Source organism: Egretta garzetta, unplaced genomic scaffold, assembly GCF_000687185.1.
Source record: "Egretta garzetta isolate BGI_Z169 unplaced genomic scaffold, ASM68718v1 scaffold265, whole genome shotgun sequence".
Lineage (NCBI taxonomy): Eukaryota > Metazoa > Chordata > Aves > Pelecaniformes > Ardeidae > Egretta > Egretta garzetta.
In genome coordinates this window covers 695309-721618 of record NW_009259789.1, presented here as the reverse complement: position 1 = coordinate 721618, position 26310 = coordinate 695309, and the positions used below count along the sequence as shown (strand labels likewise).

General features: G+C 39.0%; 1 protein-coding gene across 1 annotated transcript in view; it reads left to right on the top strand.

Annotated features, from left to right (window-relative positions):
* The window catches only part of CUNH20orf194 (chromosome unknown C20orf194 homolog), an 81480-nt gene extending 58725 nt beyond the window's left edge, over nucleotides 1–22755 (top strand). Inside the window, exons 28-39 of the mRNA XM_035895061.1 lie at nucleotides 1672–1760; nucleotides 3167–3325; nucleotides 6157–6282; nucleotides 8271–8308; nucleotides 14322–14457; nucleotides 15527–15613; nucleotides 16751–16857; nucleotides 17574–17648; nucleotides 17805–18007; nucleotides 19729–19794; nucleotides 20405–20498; nucleotides 22072–22755. Of these exons, the coding sequence (XP_035750954.1) occupies nucleotides 1672–1760; nucleotides 3167–3325; nucleotides 6157–6282; nucleotides 8271–8308; nucleotides 14322–14457; nucleotides 15527–15613; nucleotides 16751–16857; nucleotides 17574–17648; nucleotides 17805–18007; nucleotides 19729–19794; nucleotides 20405–20498; nucleotides 22072–22184 (1293 nt within the window). The 3' untranslated portion in view covers nucleotides 22185–22755. The remainder of the gene's footprint in view (nucleotides 1–1671; nucleotides 1761–3166; nucleotides 3326–6156; nucleotides 6283–8270; nucleotides 8309–14321; nucleotides 14458–15526; nucleotides 15614–16750; nucleotides 16858–17573; nucleotides 17649–17804; nucleotides 18008–19728; nucleotides 19795–20404; nucleotides 20499–22071) is intronic.
* The last annotated feature ends 3555 nt before the right edge of the window (nucleotides 22756–26310 follow it).

The following is a 26310-nucleotide window of genomic DNA, read 5'->3' as shown; positions in this document are numbered from 1 at the left end:
TATTGCAATATGGTGGCAGCCTGATTCCCTGGTCTAGATCAAAGAGCCCTTAGTTCTTGATGACCTTAAAGGTCTTTTCCAACCTAAATGATTCTGTGATTCTATGACTGTACCGATGCTTAAATTAAGTATTAATAAATAAACCTTTATTAATGTTTTAAAATCTGATTTTAAGGTTAGTTTAAGTGGTTTTGTCTATGCTTAAAAAAAAAAAATCTTTCTATAACGTTCCTACCGAATTCTGTAAAACACATTCATTTAATACCTCTGATTTTTGAGTTAATTTAAGTGGTTTTGTCTATGCTTAAAAAAAAAAATCTTTCTATAATGTTCATACCGAATTCTGTAAAACACGTTCATTTAATACCTCTGATTTTTGAGTTAGTTCTCTATTATCATGATTGCTCATTTTCTATGAGCATCCAAAAGTGATTTTGAGGATAGGATACAAATATTCTGCAGACAGCTATCTTCAAATACCGTGTAGAAACTGGAAGAGGTGATTTGTCTGCTAGTAACACGATGATATGCAGTGTGATGGCTGATTACCAGCGACATAATTTCTTAAGTTCAGCACAGAGAGTTGGTTTAGTCACATTTCCTCCAGGGCTCATTTGCTTACTTCTGTAGCACAGTCCAGTACATAGTGTAGAACTGCATCTAAGTACTATGTACTTGTAGCGAGGTGGGTGTCCGTCTCTGCTCCCAGGGAAGGGGCGATGGGATGAGGGGAAATGGCCTCAAGTTGTGCCAGGGCAGGGTGAGGTTGGCCATGGGGAACAATTCCTTCCCCTTGGGGCTGTCAGGGGCTGGAAGGGGCTGCCCAGGGAAGGGGTCGAGTCCCCAGCCCTGGGGGGATTTAACAGCCGGGCAGAGGCGGTGCTGAGGGCCAGGGTTTAGTGGTGGACTTGGCTAGGTTAGCAGCTGGACTTGGTGATCTTAGAGGCCTTTTCCAAGCTAAACGATTTAATGATTCTATGATTCTACTTCAGAGATATTCTATGACTTATCAGTGTTTTGTTGCTATGATCCCTCTCTAAGAACCACAAGAAATGCCGTAACGGAAACCGAGGTGCTTTATGCAGAAAAGCCCTTGCTATGTTAGAGCTGTTATTGTGCAGCCTCTTACCAATTCTACTCAAAATACAGCTTTGCTGGAATAAATTTTGTGTATAGCATGCTCGGTTCAGTATCAGAAACCTAGAGTTGCTCTTTGTGTTTGACAAGACTGACATACAGTAGCTCTTTGTGAATGTTTTGCTCAAATACTTCTCTATGTATTTGAATGTATCCTTTTCATGATGGGAAACAACTTGTTTGGTGTCTCTTGCAGTGTTTTGTCTGACACCTGGCATTAATACTTACAACACAGACTAGATTTTAATGTAAAGGTTTTGATAATACTGTTTGTTGTATTTGTTAATTATCCTTTCACTGTATTTAAGGTAAGAAAACCAAGAGAAAATGCTTCTCAAATGATGCATATCTGAGTAATTGCGTAAACACAATTACAGCTCTACACTGTCTTGCCATTTCTATGGTTAGTGTCACTTAATCTTGTGTTTAAACTTAAGATTTTATCAACATAGAGAGCCTTATGTGTGTGCCATTGTTGCAGCTCATTTCTAGTCTTCAAGCTGCTCACCTTTTTGTCTGTTTCCTCTGTTTTAGGTGGTTATCACCATTATAACGGGTCTTCCAGGATGTCGTTGCAGCGATCTGTGTGCTTTTCTTGTAACTTTTAACAAGGAGCATGGAAGGTTCGTACAGTTCTAATTTTACAGTCCAAAGCAGTGGTCATACTAATCACCAAAGAACTACTCAGTGTGAAGGAAACTATCATGTTCCACACAGTCCAAAGCAGTGGTCATACTAATCACCAAAAGAACGACTCAGTGTGAAGGAAACTATCAATGTTCCACTTTATTTATTTATTTATTTAACATATCCCAGTTTCTAATTTGTAAACAGAGGTGTTATAGTATTTACTAAATTTATTCTTATGAAGCACCTTAACTAGCTCTACACAGCGCACTGTCGGGTAGGGTATATTGCTTCAGTTCTATTACTTCAGTTATCTCATTAAACTATGTTTTGCCAGCTAGATTTGCCCTTCGTTTTCAGACATTTAGACAAGAAAAACAGCACAGGAGATTTCTTTGTTGATATTCCGCATGAATACCACAGGCATCACTGTAGATCCATGATGTGTGTCTGGAACTGTCGCCGATGCTACAGACAGTTAAGAATAATCTTAGAAAGGCCAAATAAATCCTTCCTTAAACAAGTGTAGAAGTCATCACAAGTTGAAGGAAATGGGTGAAGAGCTTCCATTTATTGACTTGTGGTAATCAGTCTAAAATGCATTTTTTTAAATTTTTTTTTTTTTTTTTTTTTTTTTTTTGAGAAAAGACTGTACTAACAGACCTTGCTACAGCATTGGTTTTAATCTGACCTGGTTTCTTTTCTACAATAGCAGGAGCTATAGCTAGGACATCTATTGTATGGCAATAAGATAAGTCTACTGTAGGATTTTGCCATTCTGTGTGTTGATACAGCTTCTGGAAAATCAAAAAAAGAAATTCTGTAAATCTTACAGCCAAATACCTTAGCATTTAATCTTAGTGATGTTCTGGACTGGTTTTTTGTATTACTTTTAACTCAGTGTCTTGATATTGTCAAGTTGATTCAGAACAGTTTTGTGGCTCTGTTTTTAGGGCAAACCCCTAAGGTGACTTTTCAATGTTCTGTAATAATACATTTCATTGTGTTTTCCTGCAAATGTCATCGTTACTTTTTATTTTTGCAGTGAAATATTTTCATGCCCAGAATCTTTTGAATTGGGTTCATATAACTTTTGTTTACTGCATCACTAACAAAGATCAGAATTAGTCATATGATGCACTGCTTTGAAGAAGCTGTTGAACATTGTTTTATTAAAAAACAACAACAAAAACCCACAAAACCTTTTGGCAGTAATGTAAAGAATGTGCTTATGCTGGAAATGATAGAAAGCCAAGTAAATTCCTCTTTCCCATGTGGTATGAGAGATGTGGAATCTTAGGGCTTGTCAAATGTATTTTCATTCCGTTGATTCTAAATAAAAAGAAAACAGAAGTATTATGTCATAGAATATGAACTTCTTTCCTTGTTTTCTGTTGTTTAGGTGGATAGTTTATCGGCAAACTATGGATAGTCCGGAATGTTTCAGTGCAACCCACTTCCAGCGTTACCTCTCCAGTGTCCTGGAGGCTCAGCAAAACCACAGCGTCCGTCAGTCCACTTATGCGAAAAAGAACAAGCGTCTCTTGGTTGTCTTGCAAGGGTAAATGTTTGAAACTGTTTGAACTGTTGCACAGAAGAAGGGATTTTCTGTTCCTTTCCATTGCCAAGGATTTTTAAACTTTCCCATCACTCTGAACTAGTCAAATTATTGTGCTGAAGTGTGGTACTCTGAATTCTGTTTTATGTATGTACTAAACGCAGCTTTTTTGCAACCCATTAATTTTACTGCTTGTTAATCCATTGGAAAAAAGTTGTCTGTAGTCTTCCTTCAATCATATCAAAGGAAGGACTGCAGTTGGTGGTTCTTGCTATTTAGGAGACAGACTGTGATTTTTGGCTTCTGAAAAGAAGTTTTCTTGCCCTTTCCAGCTGCATCTTTGACTCTTGCTAAATTGGAACTTCATTTATGGGTGCAGCTGTGTGTGGTTCAGTTTTGGTTTTTGTGGTGGTGTTTTTTTTTCCCCCGGAGGTCCTAGATAGAGAGATATTTGCCCTTCAAAGGCTGGTGAGACTTCTTCATGCTGGTTATCTGTCTCTAAAGGCTGCCGGAGTACTGGTTGTCTGTCCTTAAAGCCATAGATTTTGCTGAAGGTAATAGAGCTGCGATAGCTTGAGATTGTGTTGCAAGTTGCACTCCAGAGCTGCAGGTGAATAGTACTGAATATTGCCTGCTATAGCATTCTCTTAATATTTAGAGGGGGTGTTGTGTGTTGTAGTCCCTGTTAGTACACAAATTAACTATTGCTACTTTTTCCCAACAGACCTGTATTTTGCTGATACCAAAACAAAAAACTCCATGGAATAAATGCACAACTCTTTACAGAATGCAGCAAAGCACATTAGCTGAGTTCTCACCCTACCTTTTGTGTTTAATTTTCTTTGAAGTTTTGCTAAAACATTGAAATTGTTTTGATCAAAAATGGGGGTGGAGCACCTCCCTGTTTCTTTCAGAGGAAGATCTATTGTCTTTAAGGCATTAGGTGACTGAGAGTGTTTTGGTAAATTTTAATCTGAGTTGCTTCAGAATGGAAATTAATTTTAGGAGGTGTGGTATGATGTCACATAAAGACTATAATTACATCTCTCAAGTGCTTACAGTACCTTAACCTTTTGAAAGATTGGTGAGTGCTAGAGAATCTTTAATAAACAAACTCACAGTTTCCAGAATTAAACGGTCCACTCAGTTTGCAATATTTTTTCCTCCAAATAGAAACTAAAAAGCCTAAGCTACTGTGACTCTTACTGAATTTTTTAAACAGAGAACGAGTGTGCTACGGTAAGCATAAGAATCAGTCTTTGCGTTTTTCCAAGTATTTAGCATCTTTGTGTGAATCGATGCTTGCTTTGTCTTTGCATTTCTGGTAGTCCTTTATTTGATTCTTTGGCAGAATTAGTTACAAAGAAGTGACACAAACTTTCAGAGATCCAGTTGATAATAAGAAGAAAGAGAGGCAATATTGCATGTGAATTGTTATCCAAATAAATATTTGTGCAATTTTTGCACAGCACTTCTTATATGGTATGTTTTGAGTCTCTGTTCTGAAGAACAAACAGCTTTGTAAAGATTATGACATCTTAAACTACTAGCAGAAAGCAGGCTGTCAAAAATATGCGCTTGACTCGATACAGTAGGAGATATTGAAGAAGGACTGATTAACACCTTTCAGATAAATGCCACATTTTTTTGTATATAAAGGTGAAGACTCTGAGCCATCTTTGACATTTCTGTCTCATGTGTAGCACTTGAACTAGTATCGCCTACAGTAAATTTGCCCACTCCTTTTCTGAGTCATTAGAAGGTAACATAAACTAGCTTGGGGGAAATACTACCCTAATCTGGCTGGAATGGGTTTGGTTCCCAGGCTACCAAGTGTTCACCTTTTTCACTAAGGGCATATATGTGGAGTTTAGCACTTTCTTCATTATAGTCCGTTCTGATAGTGCTAAAAAGCATAATTTTTTCCATAGAATCGTAGAATGTTTTGGGTTGGAAGGGACCCCTAGAGGTCATCTAGTCCAACCCCCCTGCAGGAGCAGGGACACCTTTAACCACATCAGGTTGCTCACAGCCCCGTCCAACCTGGCCTTGAATGTTCCCAGGGATGGGGCCTCCACCCCCTCTCTGGGCATCCTGTGCTAGTGTTAGGGTGAGATTTTTTTTTTTTTTTCCTTAAAGTTAGTAGGAGCAGTATAAAGTCCAGTGATGTACAAAGTAATTGATATTCTGGTAGCAGCACTGGCTTCAGGAATGGTTAATTATAGGTTTTCCATTCTTTTCTGAGTAGTTGATTGTTGGTACAGACAGCTTTAAAGTAGACAGAGGTCTCTAAATAATCTGGTAACTGATAATACAGTTCTGAGAGAAGGTTGTGACTGGCTGAGAAATAAACATCTGGAATAAAAACTCAAGTTCACCTAAACTTTGCCGTCATACAGAAGTATAATGCAGCAGGGTCTGGAGTAGTGATATGTAACGGACACGTTAATTATAGAAGCATGTTTAAATTGGAATGCTGAGAAGAGAGGGGTGTTGCTTTTTAGTTTCTTATTTTACTAGAGCTGTACTTTGTGCTTAATGAGCTTTGCAGTAGGCATAAACATGCTTGTATTTATATTATACTTTTTGTGGTTCCTGAAGGTAGGACTTTTCAGTTGTTCAGTGAGAATTTTATACTGCTTTTCTCTGTAGTCAGTAATTTATTTCTAATGTTACTTGCAATCTGCTTAATTTTTCTGCATTTGCCAAGTTTTTAATTGCTTTATAACTATTTTGGTAGGCTTTCTTAGAAATCTAACCTTCTTGTAAGCAACTGATGTTGAAACGTGTCATTCTGTTTCTCTGAAACCATATTTCATTTTGTTTTCTTACAGGTATACTGACGTTATTGATGTTGTACAGGCTCTGCAAACTCATCCTGACCCAGATGTGAAGTCGTCTTTCATCATTGGAGCAGTTAATACTTGTGTAGAGCCACTGAGTTGCTATATGGAACATAGGTATACTTAAAAATATTTTTACTAGTTTGAAAATAGTTATGTAAGTTTATGAGATCACTTTTATAATAATTAGAGATATATGATGGTTAAATACCATTGAACTGCTTAAATCTCATAAAACTGCTAGGTAATCCATTTTGGATGAACTTTGAAGTGCTGTTTGGTTTATAAGGATGATACCTGGTTTCCACAAGGTCTATAATTATATATATTATTATTAAAAGTGTAGCTTGTGGAAGAATAAACAAAGATTGTCATTGGCACACTGCTTTCATACGTGTACTCTGGCTAAGGACTTTGTAAAATCTGGGCAGTCAACTATCCTCTGGGCAGTCAGCTAACCTCTCATCTGCTTTTTAAATCATTCTTTCTCTTACGATCTTTTTAAGTATGACTAAAAATTGAGATGTTCATCTCAGTTTGAGTTATTGATTGTGTCGCTACTTTTGGGTATTAAATGAAGACTTTACGGATTTAAAATACGGAACTTTTGGGAAGCAATCCCAAATTTAGTGGAAGAGAATGACAAAGCACGGAAGCAAAAGCTTTGCAAGTATTAAAATCTGATATCCTGGGTTACTGCAGAGGCAGGGTGGGGAGGAAACGGTAGCAAAGCCAAGTCACTGACATTTTAAAATAGTGTGGTATGGTTGCTCTTTCATAGTACATGTATGTGCTCCACACTTCAACAAACATGGAGCTAATTTCATAGACCTATCTGTAAAATTATGATACTTAAATTTTGCAATTATGTCTTGCAGCTGATTTGATAAAAGTAAGTTAAAGCAGTTACAGTTTTCAGAGTTCGTAGCGTTGCTGCTATTTGTGATAAAACTCTGTGCATTGCAGCTGAGAAGTGAACTGCCCAATCATTTTGTAAAAGTGCATTCCTTAAAGTTCTTGGCTACTTTTAAAACACTAACCAATATGCTGCTTGCGCTTTGCACTAGTCAATAAATAGACGTTACCTTACTGCTTCTTTCTGTCCCTGTGACAAAGATTCTAAATAAATAACAAAGACTACATAAAATATTCTGGAATTGATGCTGGAGTGCTGTTTCAACTTGTTCTTTCCATAGTTATAGGAAAAACAAGTCCCATTCCTAGGGGGTTTTTAAAACTTACTAATGTGTTCTGGTCATGGTACTAAGTAGTATTTATAGCAGCAGTAGCCTGTGATCTGTTGACTAACATTGTTTGTCTCCTGAAGTGCAGTAGCAATTGAAGGAAGAGGCTTAGCCTACGCTGTAGACTATTTGTGTCTGGCTTTGAAGTTTCTTCTGATAAGAACTTACCAAGTAGCCACGTACTGCCAATGATAAATCTTTCAGTTGGGAAGCTTTGGCAATTTTAGTGTGAGAATCGAGAAGTGATTTTTAATGTCTGACTTGAAAATTTTGCAGTCAAGAAAATCGAAGCCATTTCTTGTCTCAGAAACTTCATTACAGCAGAGCTCTAGCTCTTTCATGAGCCTAGGATGAAGCTCTTCCCCGTGTTGAATAGCAAGCCAGGGCAGGAGAGAGGTAGTTGAGGGGAACAGATAAAGTACTATCTCTGGAGCTTTTGTGTGTATGATAAAGCTCATAAAAATAATTCTTGCTTGTCTGACACAGTACCAGAAATAGGTGCAATATGTACAGAAAACATTAAGTACATACAGTCTTTCCATGACGAGTTCCTACCATGTTTGGAAGGCACAATTCTTTAGGGCAAGGTTAAAATTCCTATTGTTTAAATAGGAATTAAAGTAATTTTGAAGCCTTCCACAAAATAGATTGTGTGGTGGGAATTAGCTCTAAAATCTGTTAAAGAATTAAAACTATCTACAGAACTTATTTTTTGGGAAGACCTCCTGAAAGACATAACTTGTGGGGATGTTCATTATATGGATTGAGGAAAGGAAACATGAAAACGGGCTGGTTGTAAGACTCCAGCTGTCAGTGTTCAATAATGCCTATTCTTGATATACAAACTTCTTGGTTTTTTAGGCTGCTTTTTCCCAAGTTCTTGGACCAGTGTTCACAAGGTACGTGTCACTTTTCTTGACTTTGAGCTATATGGAACAAGTAGCTGAGCCATATGGCCAAATAAATACAGTGTAAATGCAGATAGTCAAGGGATCATGATAAACTCTTGGAGGTAAGAACCATCTGTGCAGAACAGACAATCTCTCTCTGCCTACATTATTAAACACCATAGGTGCCTGGAGAAGATGTAAGAATACAGAGCATGATGCATTCTGGTTGTCCTCATCTGGAGGATGGGTTTCCTAAGGCCATGAGTTAAACCGCTTACCTTGAACTTCTGTAACTTGTGCTGTGGTGTTAATCTAGGAGAAAATGGATTGGATAAGAATTCCATCCTCTTTTGGGGGAGGCATGAGGAAACGGAGCTCTCCTTTCTGCTATTTTAGAAAGGGAAAAATGAGCTGGTTACCTTGCTCCCCATATCCTCTTTGTAATGCAGCGTGGAGGGTTCATTTGACATTGCAGCAGACAAAAAAGCTCACTTTCAAAAGAACTGTTTCTTACTTGTATGTTCAGTTTTATATCCTGACTCTGAAATGCATCGTCCTCCTTGTCAGGCTTGGAACTTAGAGCAGCTGTTTGTGTAAATGGGGTACCATCCTTCCTGGCCTACCATCAAATAAGTCCTTTAAGTTGCAAGAGCAGAAGAAAATTGGGTTATAGCACCCTTACAGTCTTTTAATGTTACGAATCACCTATACAACTGTTAAAAGACCAGTACATGTGATGTGTGTATATATGAGAACAGATCTCTCCAGTCAGATAATCTTTATTTTAGGCAGACTGTAAATTCAGCCTGAAATTGGGTACACCAATGAAAGGTGGGATTTTTTTTTTAAGTTGCTGTCGGACCGCAATTACTGCAGCGTAACTTTCTGATCTTAAGCTCGTGTCTTCCCAAGTGAACTGCAAGACTGTAATTTTTTGTGTTTGTCTTTAAATGTAGTTGCCAGAGTAGGATGCTGCACTTCTCATGTGGCTATTTAGATTCTGTAGTGCTCTGGTTTGCTGCCAGAATTATGCCACCTCCTATACATGTGTGAAGGGAGCCCAAAAGAGTAAAATGCAAAAGAATGAGGTTGTGAACAAGCTGGATAGTATGTAGGTGCTATTATATAAATGTGTATTTTATTTGTACTTGGAGAAAAATGTCAGTGCTACAAATTGAGGAACTGACCACCAGATAACTGTCATGATTATAGCCATGGGGGAAATTGGAGAGAGCAGAATGTTGAGAGTTAAGAATATGACTATACTATACTACAAGTATATATACTTTTTGATACTGTAAGTATCAATAACTACTGAGAAGTTAAGACTGCAAGCATGCCTTTTTGTTTTATGACAGGACTTAAAAAAAAAAATACTGCAAGCTATCTTTTTTAAAGTGCAGACGTACAGATCTGACGGGGTGGAAGAGGGGAGGTGGGAGTTCAAGGAGCATCTAGGAAATGCTTAGGACAAGTATAGCTAATTTTCCTATGGTCTAAACACTGGAAGAAGGAAAAATACCAGAGGTTAGAAGAGTGGTGTTCCGGCAGTGAATTACTTCTGCATGTTGGAAGGTTTTGTCATCTAGTTTTCAGATACAGAATGTGACATTAGATAGCCTAGAGGTCTATTCGTGTAAAAGAAATTGTTTCCATGAATAGGGGCAATTCTTCTATAAAAAGTTTTAGGAGGAAAAGTATGCTTTGAACTGAGATGTGCTACACTCTTAAACTTTCCAAACACAGAATGTGCTACATCTATAGCAGAGAATTTACTTATGCATAATGGAGAATTCATTTCTGGGGCAACAATAGCAATATTCAACGAGACGTTCACTTTGAGAGATATTTATCCTACTTTTTTGTGTGTGTGTGTGTCGTGCACCCCAATATTATCGTTTGTGTTACTGTAGCAGCAGTGGGCCATGACAGTGTCGTACAAATCAGAAAACAGAAACTTGCAATGCGGGTATCATAGAATACCAGGTTAGAAGGGACCTCAAGGATCATCTGATCCAACCTTTCTAGGCAGGAGCACAGTCTAGACAAGATGGCCCAGCACCCTGTCCAGCTGAGTCTTGAAAGCGTCCAAGGTGGTGGACTCAACCCCATCCCTGGGGAGATTATTCCAATGGGTGACTGATCTCACAGAAAAATTTCCTTCTCGTGTCCAGTCAGGATCTCCCCAAGAGCAACTTGTGTCCTGTCTCCCTTGTCCTCTCCATGGGACTCCTTGTGAAAAGGGAGTCTCCATCTTCCTTGTAGCTACCCCTTAGGTACTGGTACGTGGTGATGAGATCCCCTCTGAGCCTCCTTTGCTCCAGGCTGAACAAACCCAGCTCTTTCAGCGCAACCTTGTAAGGCTAAGAGAGGCTTTCCAGCCCTTGGATCACCTTGGTGGCCCTTCTTCTGGGCCCCCTTCAGCCTGCCCACATCTTTTTTGTACAGTGGGGACCAGAGCTGTACACAGGATTCCAGGTGTGGCCTGACAAGTGCTGAGTAGATAGGGGTAATTACTTCTTTATCTCTGCTGGTGATGGCCTTTTTGATGCAACCCAGCACCCTATTGGCCTCCTTGGCCACAGCAGCACCACTGTTCACTATGAGGTATGAGACAAGACAAGTATGGGTATAGGCAAGTAGGAATTAATTAGACTTTTGGGTGGTTACCTTGTCCATGTAGCTAGCTTGCCAATTTGGGGAGTGACTAGGGTGGCCTTTCGCTGCTGCTTTCCAGGTCCCTTCTATTGTGTGGCTTTCTGAAAGGGTACCTATGCATATTATCAACATGACATCATTTGACAACATGACGTGACATTCCCTGCTTGGAAAGCCACAAGGCTAATAGACACAGATGAAGAACAGGGAGAACTGATAAAGCCTTGAGCAGTGACCAGCGTTAGCAGTTTTGTTTTGTCTCTCCCTTGTGTGTTGTTTACACTTTTCAAAAAAAAAAAAAAAAGAAAAATCTTGCTGCCATCTGTGTGCTGTAATTTCCTTTGTCTCACTCCTTCCAAATACGCCTCTCCCTTGTTATTTCTTGCACAGAAGCTGTAAAATGACACCTAACTAGTCAAAGGACACATTGGCATCTCTTGTGTTGTAGATGAAGTTGTTTTAGCTTAAGACATCACTGTTGTTAAATACATCCATTGCATGTTTGGGAGCAAAGAGGATCCATTGTTTTTGTAAAGTATCCGTATTTTTAATCTGTCCCTCCTGTTTCTTTACTGCTTCTGTTGAACATGCAAAGATTTTTTTTTTTCTTTAGATGAGTGTATAAATAAGGGATGAAACAAAGCTGGGTGGTCTTCAAAACGCAGTAGAAATAGAGATGGCAGTGACAGTTTAAATAGAAAAAGTCGAAAATATTTGTTACTAAAGCTATGTAGGCATCTTCCAGTTCTCAGAAAGCTATTTTTCCTCTGGATTACCTGTCAGTCAGTTCAGTATCATGGACTGTTGCCTGCTCACCTGGGGCCAATTTTTGTGGGATGCTGGCACCTCCAAGATTTATGCATAGGTGCATGCAGAGCCAAAGCTTGCGGGTTCCCCAGGCTTTGAGCAGTCTTCTGTTCCTTCCAAGGTTGCGTGGGAGTTTACAAGCAAGAAGGACAGCTAGTGCCTGAAAGCTGTTCCCTTTAGACAAGCACAAATGAAGCGGGGAGTGATGGAGGAAGAGTATGGGTGAGGAGCATGAGGCATAGGTTTCTGCTTTGCTAGATATTTTATTCCTTGCATCTTCTTCTTAACTTTAAGCTTTGCCAGCTTAGTCCTTGACAATTCTCTCCAAGGCATAGAACTTCTAACTGTAATATAAGCTTCGTAGCAGTGATGTTATACAGCCTTTTTATTGTTCTGTGCTAACTTCACAGGAAGCATAACTATGTTTTTAATTAAACTTGACTTTTAAATCAATATCAAGTTTGGGGATATGAAGAAAAAAACCCCACTGCGCGTAGCACACCCACCATGTGGTGGTTGTTGATTAGCTTATTCATACTTTTCATCTTAATTGCATGATCTACATAATAATTTCAAGCGTGCGTGTGACTTAAATTTCTAAGCGTGCTTGCTGTTCCCCTCTCCTCCCCCCCTGTCTCTCTCGAGAGCAACTGCGAACTGGAGAAAACGTAGATGTTGCATTTCTGAAATTGGAGAGGAAACTTCTGTGGGGGATTAAAAAAAGAGCAATACTAATGATGGAAATTTGCTTGAGCCGTTATTAAAATTCTTAACTGGAAAGGGTCAGTGATGCAAGTAACAGTGACTGGGAGTGTACGGTCTAATATAAGTAGCCCAGAAACATTTAATATAGAAATGCCTGTGTGAAGAAGCCTCTGCAAGGATTAGTGTGCTTTAAAAGATGTCTGCCAAGATCAGGAATAACTGTAGGCAGCAGTTCATGGGGTGAGCTTCATTACATATTCCGCTTTAAATAGCGATGCGTTGGGGGCGAGGGAGATGCGTCCTGGTTCAGTCATTCCTGGATAGTCAAGAGTTCATTGTTCTGTCTTACACCGAACCTGTAGTTACAGGAAAGTGTCTGAAACGAGCTGCAGGTCTTGAGCAAAGAAATAGCAATCCTTACCCATTCTGGACAATATTGACATCCTAGGGAGTCCCGAAGAGTTGGCATTGCGCTCTTTGAGGAACTGGGCTGAAATTTATTCTGATGTAACACCGCCCTGACATAATTGGAAAGCAGAGATCCTATAACACTGAAATTTGTCGGCTGATAAGTGCGATGTGTCATCTCGCATTTTTTCCTTAACGAGATCCCTTCCAGTGCCCAAGGCTTGACGGCTGTGATCGTTGGTGTGTTATTTCTTATTGTCATGAGAGGCATCTGCAGTAGCAGCAGTTGGGTCTCATTTACGTGAAACTTGTCTTATACCTGGCAAGACAGCAGGTATAACATGAAGACTGTGTTGCCACCTTCAAATCTTGGAAAGTTTTTGCTTAAGAAGAGTGACAGTTCCGTCAATGAAGTTGGTGGCACTAGATGCAAGGTGAAGGGACCCTGTTAAGTCTGAAAAAGGAATTGCTTTTCTCGTGACACAGCTGAGTCTTTGGGAATTGGGGCTCAGGACAAATAGTTTGCCCTATTGTTTTTCTTTATCTTTTTTGATGCCTTGTGGGTTTAGACTTGCTGTCTCGATACCATTTCAGGGTCTTTCTTTAAAAATAAAGACAAAAAACCCCAAACCCCAACCCAAACCTTTCTCTTTGTTTTGGAAGTGGCAACTGTCAGACCAAAATACTGATTTATTTTTTGTTAGCTGTTCTGCACATTTGCCAAGAGGCTTTAAACATCAGTGTCTATTAAACTAGTCCTTCTCAAATTGATTCTCGTGTGAATTTATACTTTTAAGTAATTGATTCTTTTGATTAATTGAGTCTAAATTGCTTCTGTTACACCGACTGTGTCATTGAAAGAAAAATGTCTTGACCTGGTATAGCTGTGTTTTGGCAAAGCAGGCCTTCCTCATTAGTCAAGTCATCTTCAGTGACTGGCGCTGTACTGGTAGGATCATGTTTTTAATTTTTTTTTTTTTTTTTTTTTGGAAGATTGTTTTCACTGAATCACAAGAACCCACAGATTACAACATCCTGTCTCTTTCCCCTTGAGCCATTCCAGTGACTGAAAAGGGTTGTTGCCTTCAGGAGGTATCATTCCTGCGTGTCTACTTGCGACAGAATGGGCTTCTGAGCTTGGCTGCCCTCTAGATGCAGTTGCAAAATAAATAGTTCACGAAAATTCTGCGTTTGTTTATTCCACAGTGTTCATGTGCGAAGTTAGATGGGCTTCTGGGTTTTTGCTGGGCAGGCAAGAGGTTCCTTGCTTCTTGCTTCTTTGGTTTTGTTCTGGTGTTTTGTTTTTTTTTTTTTTCCTTAGTGACGTTAATGTAGTGAGATGGAAGGAAAATAAGAGAAGAATGGCTGTTGGATTACTTAATTGTTTATTAGTCACTCTTGCATACCTGCCTTCTGTAAACTATCCCTTGACTTCCTTACACAGGACTAGTGAGTAACGTGGTTTTCACAAGTCACGCTACAGACCAGAAGCATCCACTCCTTATGCAACTGCAGAGCCTTATCCGAGCGGCAAATCCTGCGGTTTCATTCATCCTGGCAGAAAATGGAGTTGTAACTAGGTAACGGTAATCACTGCCCGGTGTTTGCCACTTTTGGCAGGCGGGGCATACGCACTTAGAAACTTGTATTCTCTTGTTTTACTCTCATGTTTTTAATTTTTTTTTTTTTTTTTTTTTGGAAGATTGTTTTCACTGAATCACAAGAACCCACAGATTACAACATCCTGTCTCTTTCCCCTTGAGCCATTCCAGTGACTGAAAAGGGTTGTTGCCTTCAGGAGGTATCATTCCTGCGTGTCTACTTGCGACAGAATGGGCTTCTGAGCTTGGCTGCCCTCTAGATGCAGTTGCAAAATAAATAGTTCACGAAAATTCTGCGTTTGTTTATTCCACAGTGTTCATGTGTGAAGTTAGATGGGCTTCTGGGTTTTTGCTGGGCAGGCAAGAGGTTCCTTGCTTCTTGCTTCTTTGGTTTTGTTCTGGTGTTTTGTTTTTTTTTTTTTCCTTAGTGACGTTAATGTAGTGAGATGGAAGGAAAATAAGAGAAGAATGGCTGTTGGATTACTTAATTGTTTATTAGTCACTCTTGCATACCTGCCTTCTGTAAACTATCCCTTGACTTCCTTACACAGGACTAGTGAGTAACGTGGTTTTCACAAGTCACGCTACAGACCAGAAGCATCCACTCCTTATGCAACTGCAGAGCCTTATCCGAGCGGCAAATCCTGCGGTTTCATTCATCCTGGCAGAAAATGGAGTTGTAACTAGGTAACGGTAATCACTGCCCGGTGTTTGCCACTTTTGGCAGGCGGGGCATACGCACTTAGAAACTTGTATTCTCTTGTTTTACTCTAGTAACTTATACAAAGGAGATGCAGATTTTTCTTAATTGCTTCTCCTGCGAAAGGCATCTTCCCTTTACATTTATGGTCATATAAATACACGGATTAGGAAATGCATGGTTTTGTTTGCAGAGCATGACTTACGTTCCTGTAACTGTCATACTAAGGGAAAAATACTCCTTAATTTTACTGTGACTAGTGTGTTCTGTTTTACATAAGTAGAATAGAGATAGTGGCCATTTCATTGAACTTAAAAAAAAAAATTAAAAATCTTTATCTCTTTATAGGAACGAGGATATTGAATTAATTCTCTCGGAAAGCAGTTTTTCAAATCCTCAGATGATGAGAGCTCGATATTTAATGTATCCTGGCTGGCAAGTATCTAGACTGAGAAATATTAAACTATTTTTCTAATTAACTTGAAGATTAAAAAGTCTTACTAACTTAATTTATATTTTTTTTCAAGACTACTCATTTGGAACTGGCAATAGCTTTGTAAATCATTTTTAAAAGAGAGCTGATGAGTATTCTTAGTAGATGCCCGATTGCTGTCCTTTTATGGGGAAAAGGATCATTTCTGGACCCCATTTAAATAAATGGCAAGATTACTGTTGCTTTTTAGAAGAATAGGAAAGAACCCTCTGGGAATAAACTGGGAAGGATTGGGATGGGTGAGGTCAATAATGACGAGAGTAATTTCATTCTGACAGCTATTCAGCCTTACTGGAATGAACTTGCTATGTCACTCTAGCTATTAGCAGAACAATTATTCATAAAACCCAGCAACCTTATTGACAGTCTTGGCAGAGGCTAAGGGCACAATAATACACGGTACCAAGCTTTCCATTTAATGCTGAGGGATAATTTTCATGGTTCAGGGTTCTTTACACATCTTGTTGCAGTTATCTGTGCTGCACCTATTTGGCAGAAAATGTAAACCTGTCAGCCATTATAACTCCTGGCTGACTGTTCTCTAGTGAGGTTTATAGTACTGGAAGCACAGTTTATTGGCAGTTCCTTTATATATGTGTGTGTGTGTGTGTGTATGCGTGCATATATATTTTTATTCATAATTCTTGCTCTAAATTGGATGCAAGTACGGCTCCTAAAGTAAACTGGCACAAAGCTTGGGATGTCAGTGTTGCTTGTGGATTGCATGGAGCCAAAGGGGGAGAGAGAAAGCAGGAAAAGAAAGTATTTAAAACTTTTTTACAGCTGTTAATCTGTTTGATGATAGTATACAAGAATAGTACGCAGAGAGTATGTAAAAAAAAAAAAAAAAGAAATTGCAGCAGGAAGAGCATCAAAAGGTGTCCTGAGTGCTTTGAACAACCTAGTACTGCTAATATCACATTTTCATAGATGTCTTAAAGGAGATAGCTTAGCAGTTTTCTTCCTATGAGCAAGGCTTTCTTGTGCTGAAATAATAGATGTTACTTCCAAGAAGCTTGTTAGGTGAAAAGCGTGTGCTTTCTGTATGTTGAAGGTGTGTGTTTGTTTTTTGTCTTAAGGTATGAAGGTAAATATGGAGCTGGGTCTGTCTTCCCTCCAATGGTTCAGATCTGTGTATGGTTTAATCGTCCTCTAGAAAAAACACGATTTGTGACCAAATGCAAAGGTACAAATGAACTTTGACTTGATTTAAATCCAAGTTTGAAATGCTGAGGAATAGAGGGGAAGGCAGGCACTGACGTAGCACAGTGATTTAATTACTGCAGACGTAAACTTGCAATTGAAAATTCAGCTTTCCTTCCTTAAAGGACCGTAAATTATCTTCTTTAATGTCTGCTCCAGAAAACTGGCCCATGATATTGTTCAGATGAAAATCTAATTTAATTTTTGATTTCTGGAGACTGAGATGCTTACCTTTATAAGTTTGCCTTTTATTTTATGTTTAGTTTTATTTAGTAGTGTTGAAATAAAGTTGATAAGTGAGCACCAGTTTCTACTTTTATACCAAATAATGCTTTGTAGTTACTAGAAAATAGCAGGCTCAGAAAATAGGCTCAGCTCTGTGTTAGGCTACTAGAGCAGATATATAATCACGCCTTTCCTTCTTTCCTTAGCAAAACAGTGTTAAGGAGCACCATTTTACTTTCCACACACACACTGTAAGCGCTCATTATGCCAAACACGTTATTTCCCACCTACCCCATAGCAAAGAAATGAGAACATGTAGAAATGTTCTGTAGTGGGGCTCCGGGGGACACTGCAGCTTTTCCCCCTGAAGCACTAGGATGTGGATTAGAGACCTGTAGGATAGGTCTGACCAGAAGCTACACCAAGGAGAAGAAAAATAAGTGAGGTGATCTGTTTGTCTTCTATTTCAAACAGCGATTAAATCATTGCTCAAGCCAAGTCCCTTTTCTGGAAACATTTACCACATCATGGGCAAAGTTAAGTTTTCAGGTAAGGGCAAATTACTACGTGCATGTTGTCTTGTGATTGTACTGCATGTATATCTGCTTGAAAACTTTATGTTCTGTATTCTGTCTACACCAATGTGTTGATGTTAAATTAGATTAGCAATTTTCAGGACGTTTCTTTCTTCTGTCATTTTGTTAGATTCTGATAAAGTAATTGAAGTCTGTCACAACACATCGTCTAATTCACTAAGCCTCGTGCCTGTTCAGGAGGGGCCAACTCCTCCCGATTCAAGAAGCGATAACAGAGATTGCAGCAGTCAACAGGAGTTCTTCCTTGTGTTTATTGGCTGCTCTCTTAAGGAAGAGGATATAAAAGACTGGCTCAGAGAAACTGCAAAACAGGTTCGTGGGCATGTTTACTTCTGTTCAGCGTCATCTGTTTTGGCATTTTTTAACAACAAAAGGAGAAATGAGTGTGTCTCTGTGAAACTTCTTTTTTTAATCTCCTTTCTGTTCTACCAAGGTATTGGCATTCCAGGGTGTAAATGTATTTCAGACAGAGGACTAACAGTTTGCAAATGTGTATTGTAGTTTACATCTTGTTGGATTGGTCTCATTCTGAAGGCTTGAACAAATGGAGTATGTACAGAATAAACACAAGATGATTTAGCTGAGACCTGATTGCCAAAAGCTAAAGTGTAGTATGAAATAAATCTTCTTGAAGTACCTTAACACTGCAAAGCTGAAAACTTGTTTTGATTCACTAAATTAAACCTCCTTGGAAGTTACCCACTGAAATGGAGGGTATAGTTTTTTTCATTTTGTCTTGCTTGATTTGTCAAGCGTGCAGCTATGTAAGACTCCAGGTATTCCTGCATGGCTAGTGTACCTGTGCAATAGAAGTTGGAGTAGGGAACAGGGAATATGCGCGTCGTAAGAAGCCTAGAAGGCACATTTTGCGGTTGTGGTATCTGGCTAACTTGATGCGGTGACTGGCATGATGTAACCAGGAATGCAGGACAAGATGGTTCGCTGCCACACAGCTGATACCAGCAGGTATTACTTTTGCCAGGCTGCACATTAAGGTCTTGGGAAGTGAGTCTTGAGGTTAGATTCAGAAATACACCTTGGACAGAAACCGTTCAACCATACAAATTGCATATTTTAGCACTCTGGTTGGAACCTGAACCTATAGTTCCAGCTGTGCCCTTTCGTGATGCCTGTTTTGGAACATTTGTTAGTTAAAAATACTCGTGGTTACTGCTTTATGGCTTAGGATTTGCACGGTATCTCTAAAAAGTTGTGTAAGAAGGGAAAAAAAGGTTTCCTGCAGACCAGTGTTGGAGCTGTTTGTAAGGATCTTTGGGTTCTCACCCCTGTTCTCCTAGCAGGTTGTGTTACTTCAGGGAAGTATACACGTTCTGTGATGATATCTCATGTTCTGTATGTATCACATGGGTAATACATGGAGACAAATGTTTTTGATATGCAAGCAAGCACCCTGTGGAATACTATATTAATTTTATGAAAACTTGGAACTTAAAATTGAATGCTATCTCAAGTGTCAAGTGCTTCCTCTTTGAGCAGTTCAAGACTACAAGTAGTCTTTGTACAGTCTCGCTAGTAATGGCTAATTAAGGGTTTCGGATAGTTCTGAGAGTTGCTGCATGAAAGAAATGAATTAGAAACCTTTTCAGACTAAAAACTAGATTGCTTTTCTGTACGCGTGCCAGTTTTTTCTCCTTTTTTTTTGCAGTAGGGCTATATTAAAATTGTATTATTTAAAATCGTTTTAGATTTGTCATCTCTAACGATGCTTTATATAAGATCACTTAATTCTTACTTTTGTTTTCAGAATGTAGTTATGAATGCCTTAGTATAATTGAATAATTCTGTCTAGAAATTAATTTTTAAAACACATTCTTCTAAAAAGAGCGTTTCTATACTGGGCTTGAGCATGATAGCATGTGACCGTAGATTTCACTGCCTTTACCCACGTTTTCAAGGAAGAACTTTCCATTTCAGGGTGTTTGTTTGGTTTTTTTTTTTTCTTAATGTAACTAAACCGTACTATCCCGTTGTCACTGAGTAGGTATGTAACTGCTGTCTAATTCTTCATGCAGAAACCTCAGAGGAAAGCCCTGAAAACCAGAGGAATGCTAACCCTTCAGGAAATAAAGAACATTCATGTAAGTAGAAGCAATTACTAGCAAGTCCTTCTGGCTGATCTTCTTAAATATTCATTTGTATTCATACTTGCCATAACAAGTGTGCTGAGCACTAAATTATTGCGGCACTTACTGTCTTTTTATATACTCCAAATGGAACTGAGGAGAGATTTGAGATATAACTCTTGGTGTAATCTCAGGGCTTCAGGTTAGCTCTGAAGAGTCAGGGGAAGCGTAAGGTGTGGGGCAAGCATATGCTTTTGGTTGCTGTAATGGTCTTTCCCCATCTTTTCTCCCTGCTCTGTCCTGTGCTGGTTGTCCCTTGCAAATTAGCATCCCAAAAGCCTAATCCTGCCCTCATCAACTACCCTTAGGTTGTAAGTGCTATCCTAAAAGTTTGGCATGGCTATGATTCGTGTTGCTCTACCTAACTCCCCTGGTTGATACGGATGCCATTTGTAATACTGTATTTTCAGGGCGTGCCATTGTAGGCAGGAGCCATACCTTCCTCCCTGGCTGCTACGTTCAGCAGAAGGAATTTTTCTTCTATCTATTTAAGTTTGTTAGCACTGCCTCTAAGCAGTTTTGAGTTTTAAATGTTTAATGTACAGTATATTCTTTCCTAATGTAGGTGAAACGCCACTTGGATCCACTTCCAGCTGGTTATTTTTACAACGGGACTCAATTTGTGAATTTTTTTGGTGACAAAATGGATTACCATCCATGTATCCTTTAAAGTTGGGGGGGTTATTGAAGGTTTTGGGTAGGCAACAGGCTATGCAAATCTGAAATGTGGACTTTCAAAGCAGATGATATGGTGAAGAGCCAGTTTGATTTGCAGGTAACAATAAAAAGGGAAAAGTTTTGTTCCTTAAATCTGTGCATGGCTACTTGCCATTTAAAGCTTACTATTAAAACACTTTTTTTCAGAGATACAATCTAATAAGCAGAATAGAACCAACAAAACAATCCCAAAACTGTACGTGAGCTCATGCGGAGAGTAATTTATGGACCACAGCTTGTCAAAGAAATTTTTTTCAAACCAAATAGTGCGGTATTATTGCTTAGTGCCTGGTCATGACTGATAAAACTTCCAAATGAATATAATTTTGTGTGCATGCATGTGCGTGCACACGCTCAAGTAAAACCAATCAGGGTTGGTTTAGGTTTTACTACAGTATCCTTTTTTCTGCCACATATCTTGGCAGTGAAGCTGACGTTAAATGATTGCTCTCTCATTTTGTAACTGGGTAGGAGGAAAACCTTACTGGATGCGATGCAGTTATATGAATGGGGCATTCGGAATTAGGTGTGGAGGTGCTTTTTTTTTTTTTTTTTTAATCACTTTTTAAACTCACTGAAGCAAGTAAAGCCTTATTTTCAAACTACTTCCACTTAGCAAGCAGGGTGACTTACTTAGCAAATGGTGGCATATGCACATTTGTAAAGCGTTGTCCTTGCTGGTCTTGTTTGGTATTAGTTACAGAACATGGACTACAGCTGAAGCAGGGTCCTCTGGATTTCTTTCCAGATTTTTTTAATTTAAACCTGATCACATTTTTGTCTTTGGCAACAAGTGCTAGAGTAATACTGATATTCTAGCATATTCCTCTTCTCCTTTCTTGTTTCTGTAACTTTCTATTGCTTTTTTGTCTTGGTTTTATTACTGAAGTTTCAAATTTGGTTTTATATTCCCAGTTTACTTTTTGCTTTAACTTTGACAAACCTTACAAAAATCCACATGGGTTCTGTGATTTTGTTTTGGAATAAGAACAAACAGTTATTTTCTATCCCCTATGGGACAACTTTAAACTTCTAAACCAGCAGACTGCTGCCGGCAGGGTAAGCTCCTAGTTAGGGTGTACTGGCAGAAAATAGCTCAACAGCAAACTTGGACTTCAGTATTTGCTGGACCTTTACTCCACCTCCATCTTGGTGTTTGGCAATAGCAGACAGAGGCACTGGTTAGCCACTTCTGGATGATTTGAATTTGGGGCAGAAGGTTTTTTTTTAGACTCCCACTTAACCAAAATAGCTGTAAACATCTGCAAACCTGCTGAAGTTTTGCTGTTCTTATATTCTTCCTCATGATTGGGAAATGTCTGTTGCACAACTCCTTTATTCCCCAGTAATACAGAGTAGTTGTGGTTAGGTCTGCCTGCGGGACTCACGGGAGGTAATACACGGAATTGCTGCTCTCGGTAAGTGTCCCTGAACTGGCACGTCCTTCAAACCTATGCGTTCTTTTCTAATGAACTCTGTTTGCACAAATGTTTTTCCTTAGTTTTTCAAAATCAGTAATGGACCAATTCATGAACGATTACTTGGAAGAAGCCAACAGGGAAATAGAGAAGTACAACAGAGAACTAGAAGAACAAGAGTATCACGACCTCTTTGAGCAGAAGACATAAGCATGTGCGTTCTGGGCGTTTCTGAACCACCTACTGCCAGTAACCAAAAATGCTGTTGTCCTTGCTGGTTAACTAGAAAATTAAGTGAAATGTCAGTTTTCAGCACTCCTTTTAAAACTAAAAGATCATTCCTGTAAGGTTGGCATTTTAATATGGTAACTGCTTAGCTGTTTGTACTGTCAGGTTTGCTTCCACTTTCACCTTAATTCCGGACTGTAAAAAGCATCACCTGGAATCTCTGGCTAGTAGTGGAAACTTATTTAGAAGAAGAAAAGAAGCAAAACTATGTCTCCTAGTAGGTCAGAATGTAATCGTGGAATTGGTCCGTCGTGCAGATAATCAAACCACTTTCATCTCTGGATGTCCCTTGAGACTTGTTGCACAGGAGCATTGGCTGTGGTATACTTCAGTATGTGGGGTTGGGGGATGTTCCCAAAGCGAGAAATGGGGGAACAATTAAAAAAACTCTGAAGAGTACCTAATCCTACAGCTGTTGGGATGTTCCCAAAGCGAGAAATGGGGGAACACTTGAAAAACTCAGATGAGTACCTAATCCTACAGCTATTAGGGTGTTCCCAAAGCGAGAAATGGGGGAACACTTGAAAAACTCGGACGAGTACCTAATCCTACAGCTGTTAGGATGTTCCCAAAGCGAGAAATGGGGGAACATTTAAAAACTCTGAAGAGTACCTAATCCTACGGCTGTTGGGATGTTCCCAAAGCGAGAAATGGGGGAACATCTAAAAACTCTGAAGAGTACCTAATCCTACGGCTGTTGGGGTGTTCCCAAAGCGAGAAATGGGGGAACACTTGAAAAACTCTGAAGAGTACCTAATCCTACAGCTGTTGAGGTGTTCCCAAAGCGAGAAATGGGGGAACAGTTAAAAAAACTCTGAAGAATACGTAATCCTACGGCTGTTGGGATGTTCCTAAAGCGAGAAGTGGGGGAACATTGAAAAAACACCAAGTAGTACCTAATCCTGCAGCTGTTAGGGTGTTCCCAAAGCGAGAAATGGGGGAACACTTGAAAAACTCGGATGAGTACCTAATCCTACAGCTGTTGAGGTGTTCCCAAAGCGAGAAATGGGGGAACAATTAAGAAAATTCCAAAGAGTACCTAATCCTACAGCTGTTGGGGTGTTCCCAAAGCAAGAAACGGGGGAACACTTAGGCATCTGCTTTTTTTCCTGAGGGGACAGCATGTCTCATAACCTCTGCACAGTTTGAATCTGCAGTTAAAATTTTGCCTTTTCTAAAGAAAAGACGTTTATACATTTGAGGGTGAAACGAGATAAGCAGAGATATCTTGCTTTCTTCCCAGTGATGGTATTGGTGTTCTAGAAAATATATGACATGGATGGCAGTAGCCTGCGACTTGCTGTTGCTTAAAAGATTATCTCTGAAGGATTTCTTATTTCAGTACTAAAAACTAAACAAAGCAGGAGAAGAGGGAGATTCTTTAGCTGAAGAATTCCTTTTCATGAAAATTACTTCTTTCCAAAGGTAAAAAATACCAAAAGATGTACTTGAAATGTGAAAGAACTTGTTTGTGAAGCTTTCAGTAAAATTTGCATGCCGTAACATTTTACTAAGCTGATACACAAGGCTTTAAGTATTTGCAACAAAACCTTTGTAGCTACTAAATGATATCATAGTAGGAATTCCAGCAACTTGTCCTTTAATTTAGTACAATTTTAAGTGAGATTTCGTAGATCACTGACTGAAGGATTATAAGGTACCTTAGCAGCTACTTAAAGGTAATTATCGAAGCTTATTTGAATAAGCAGATTATTGTAGCATGCTGTGTGTTCAGAATTTAGTCAAGGGAAAACAGTCCAGGAGGAATTTTTTATTTTCATATTCCTTTGCCTTAGGAACAGCTCAATTTTTTTAATAAAACTGCAACTTTTCTTGTTGGTCCGGTGTATGTAATGCAGTAAGAACTTGAAGGAATAATTTTTTACAGTACACTTAAAACACTTACAGCATGTCTGCGCAGTCTCTTTCTCTGGCAGGAAAATGAGATTTAATTCCTGCCATTAAACCTAAGGCTGCATACAGTTTTCTGCCTTCCTTAAGAAATGTATTTTTTACCTTTGGAATCTGAAATAGTGGAAATTTCAATAAGCCTGTCAAAAACTGAAACATCTTTTAGGGTAGATTTTCAGTACATGTTGCTACTAGCTGGCTCGGTGCCTGTGCTGTGGTGGTTCTACAGTGCAGAGGTGGAATTCCAGGTGCTGCAGATCGGGATATAGATGTTGATAAGGTTTCGTTCCTAGCTTTCCTACTAGATTTAAAAAGCTGTCTGAATTTAAGAATTTTATTTTATTTTTTTTTTTGCACACCACGAGACTTTATAAACGACTTGTATCCTGTTAAAGTACGATAAAAGCCAGCAATTAGGTTGTGTTTCTAGGCTTTCTTAGGGTAACCCGTCTTACAGGTATAGAGCATCATGATAAGGCTCGTGAGTTTATCTATGCATGGCTATACTTTAGTCTTAATATACTGTAGTGCCTGGTAGAGTAAACGTAGCTAGCAGTGGATTTGGGGGGCTAGCGGGTGTTTACAAACTAAGTACAGTTGGTTGCATGAAACTATTTATCAGACCAGGATTATTAGAGTATAAAATTCTGGTCGTAACACTGCAATAAAAAGGGGCATTAGAAAATTCGTAACAAATTATAGTTCTTTGCCAATAAGCTTAGTGTAAACCCGGTGCGCTCCTTTTCAGTACAAGTTTATCTAATCTGCAAAGCCATATTTCTAGACTAGTGGTATGACTACGTAACGTCGGAAGAAACGCCGGAGGTTGGGACAGCAGGCGCTTGGTTGATGCTCTGTCTCAACTTGGGAGTCAATAACAGCGTAGGTTTAAGTGCAATTGATTGAACGATAGATGAAGATACTGTAGCTTATTTTGCTCTGCTGAACTCTTTTTTTAAGAGCTCCAATTTGTGCAGCCCTCGAAAATAAACGTTGACGGGGCTAATTCATCCGGGGAGCGAGTTGTAATTACACGGGAGGTGCCCTGTGAACGAAAAGGAAATAAATGTTCAAAATTGGCGTGTTGCTGTGCAAATTGAGCTGTTCCTTAAAAACTGAAGCAGAAGAGCTCCGAACAAAGGCCTAGTATACTTACGTACCGTACTGCATGCTATATGGTCATAGCTGTGTATGAGAAAGACCTTTCACCATACTGGTACTATTTCAATTCATATATTTTGGTATTGAAAGAATTCGATTACCTCAATTTTGTTGGTTTGTTTTTCGTTTTTAACTGTGACTTTTAAAACAGGAAAAAAAAAAAAAACCCTCGAAATAGTGAAACTGTGACAATGGTATCCTTTAAATGTAGTAGTGCCTTGCAGGTGACGCCATTTATTCCTGGGCAATAAATGGACGTCCTGGGTTGTATTGCTTGCACCCTTTTTTTTTTTTTTTAAAGGAAAAACGGTTTTGGTGAAAGGACTTAAAATTAACCTAGTGAAGAATATTAGCACAAATGGTTAAACTGTTTAAAAGAAAACTCTTTGAGGACTGAAATGGGTAAATGCCTGATGCTGCTGATAGTTTTATAGCAGTTGCTGATTATTTTGGAGTTACTTCAACAATCAGCAGCACTTTGGGGTTGTTTTTTTTTTTTTAGGAGAAGAGCATAACTTTTGTACTCGGGTCAGAGATATTTATACTGTATCAAACCCCACCTCTAGGGGAATCCACTTTCCTCACTCTTCTGAAGCCGAGGTGAGGATTGAGATGCTTCTGAGGTTCTGGTTTTGAAATTTTTTTAGCTACTGTAAAACTGAAAAAAAAAAAAAAAATAAAAAGCACCATTTCTAACCCACAAATGTTTGGATACAGAAAAAAAAGTGCCATTACACTGTTCCTCTCTCTTGCTGTATTTGGAAAATTGGTGACAGTAACTTTGTGTCCAGGCATTTCTGAGGTTGGGAAGAAGTGCTGAGAGTCCTCAAGGGGTTTACGTGCTTTGCTGACCTTCATGTTAGCAGCTTGTGGTGGTGGTTTTTTTTTCTTCCTCACCGAGAATGAGTGTGATCAGAAGTTACTGAAGTTATAGGGAGAAAAATGTGATAAACTTAGGAGAGGAACGCTTGCAACT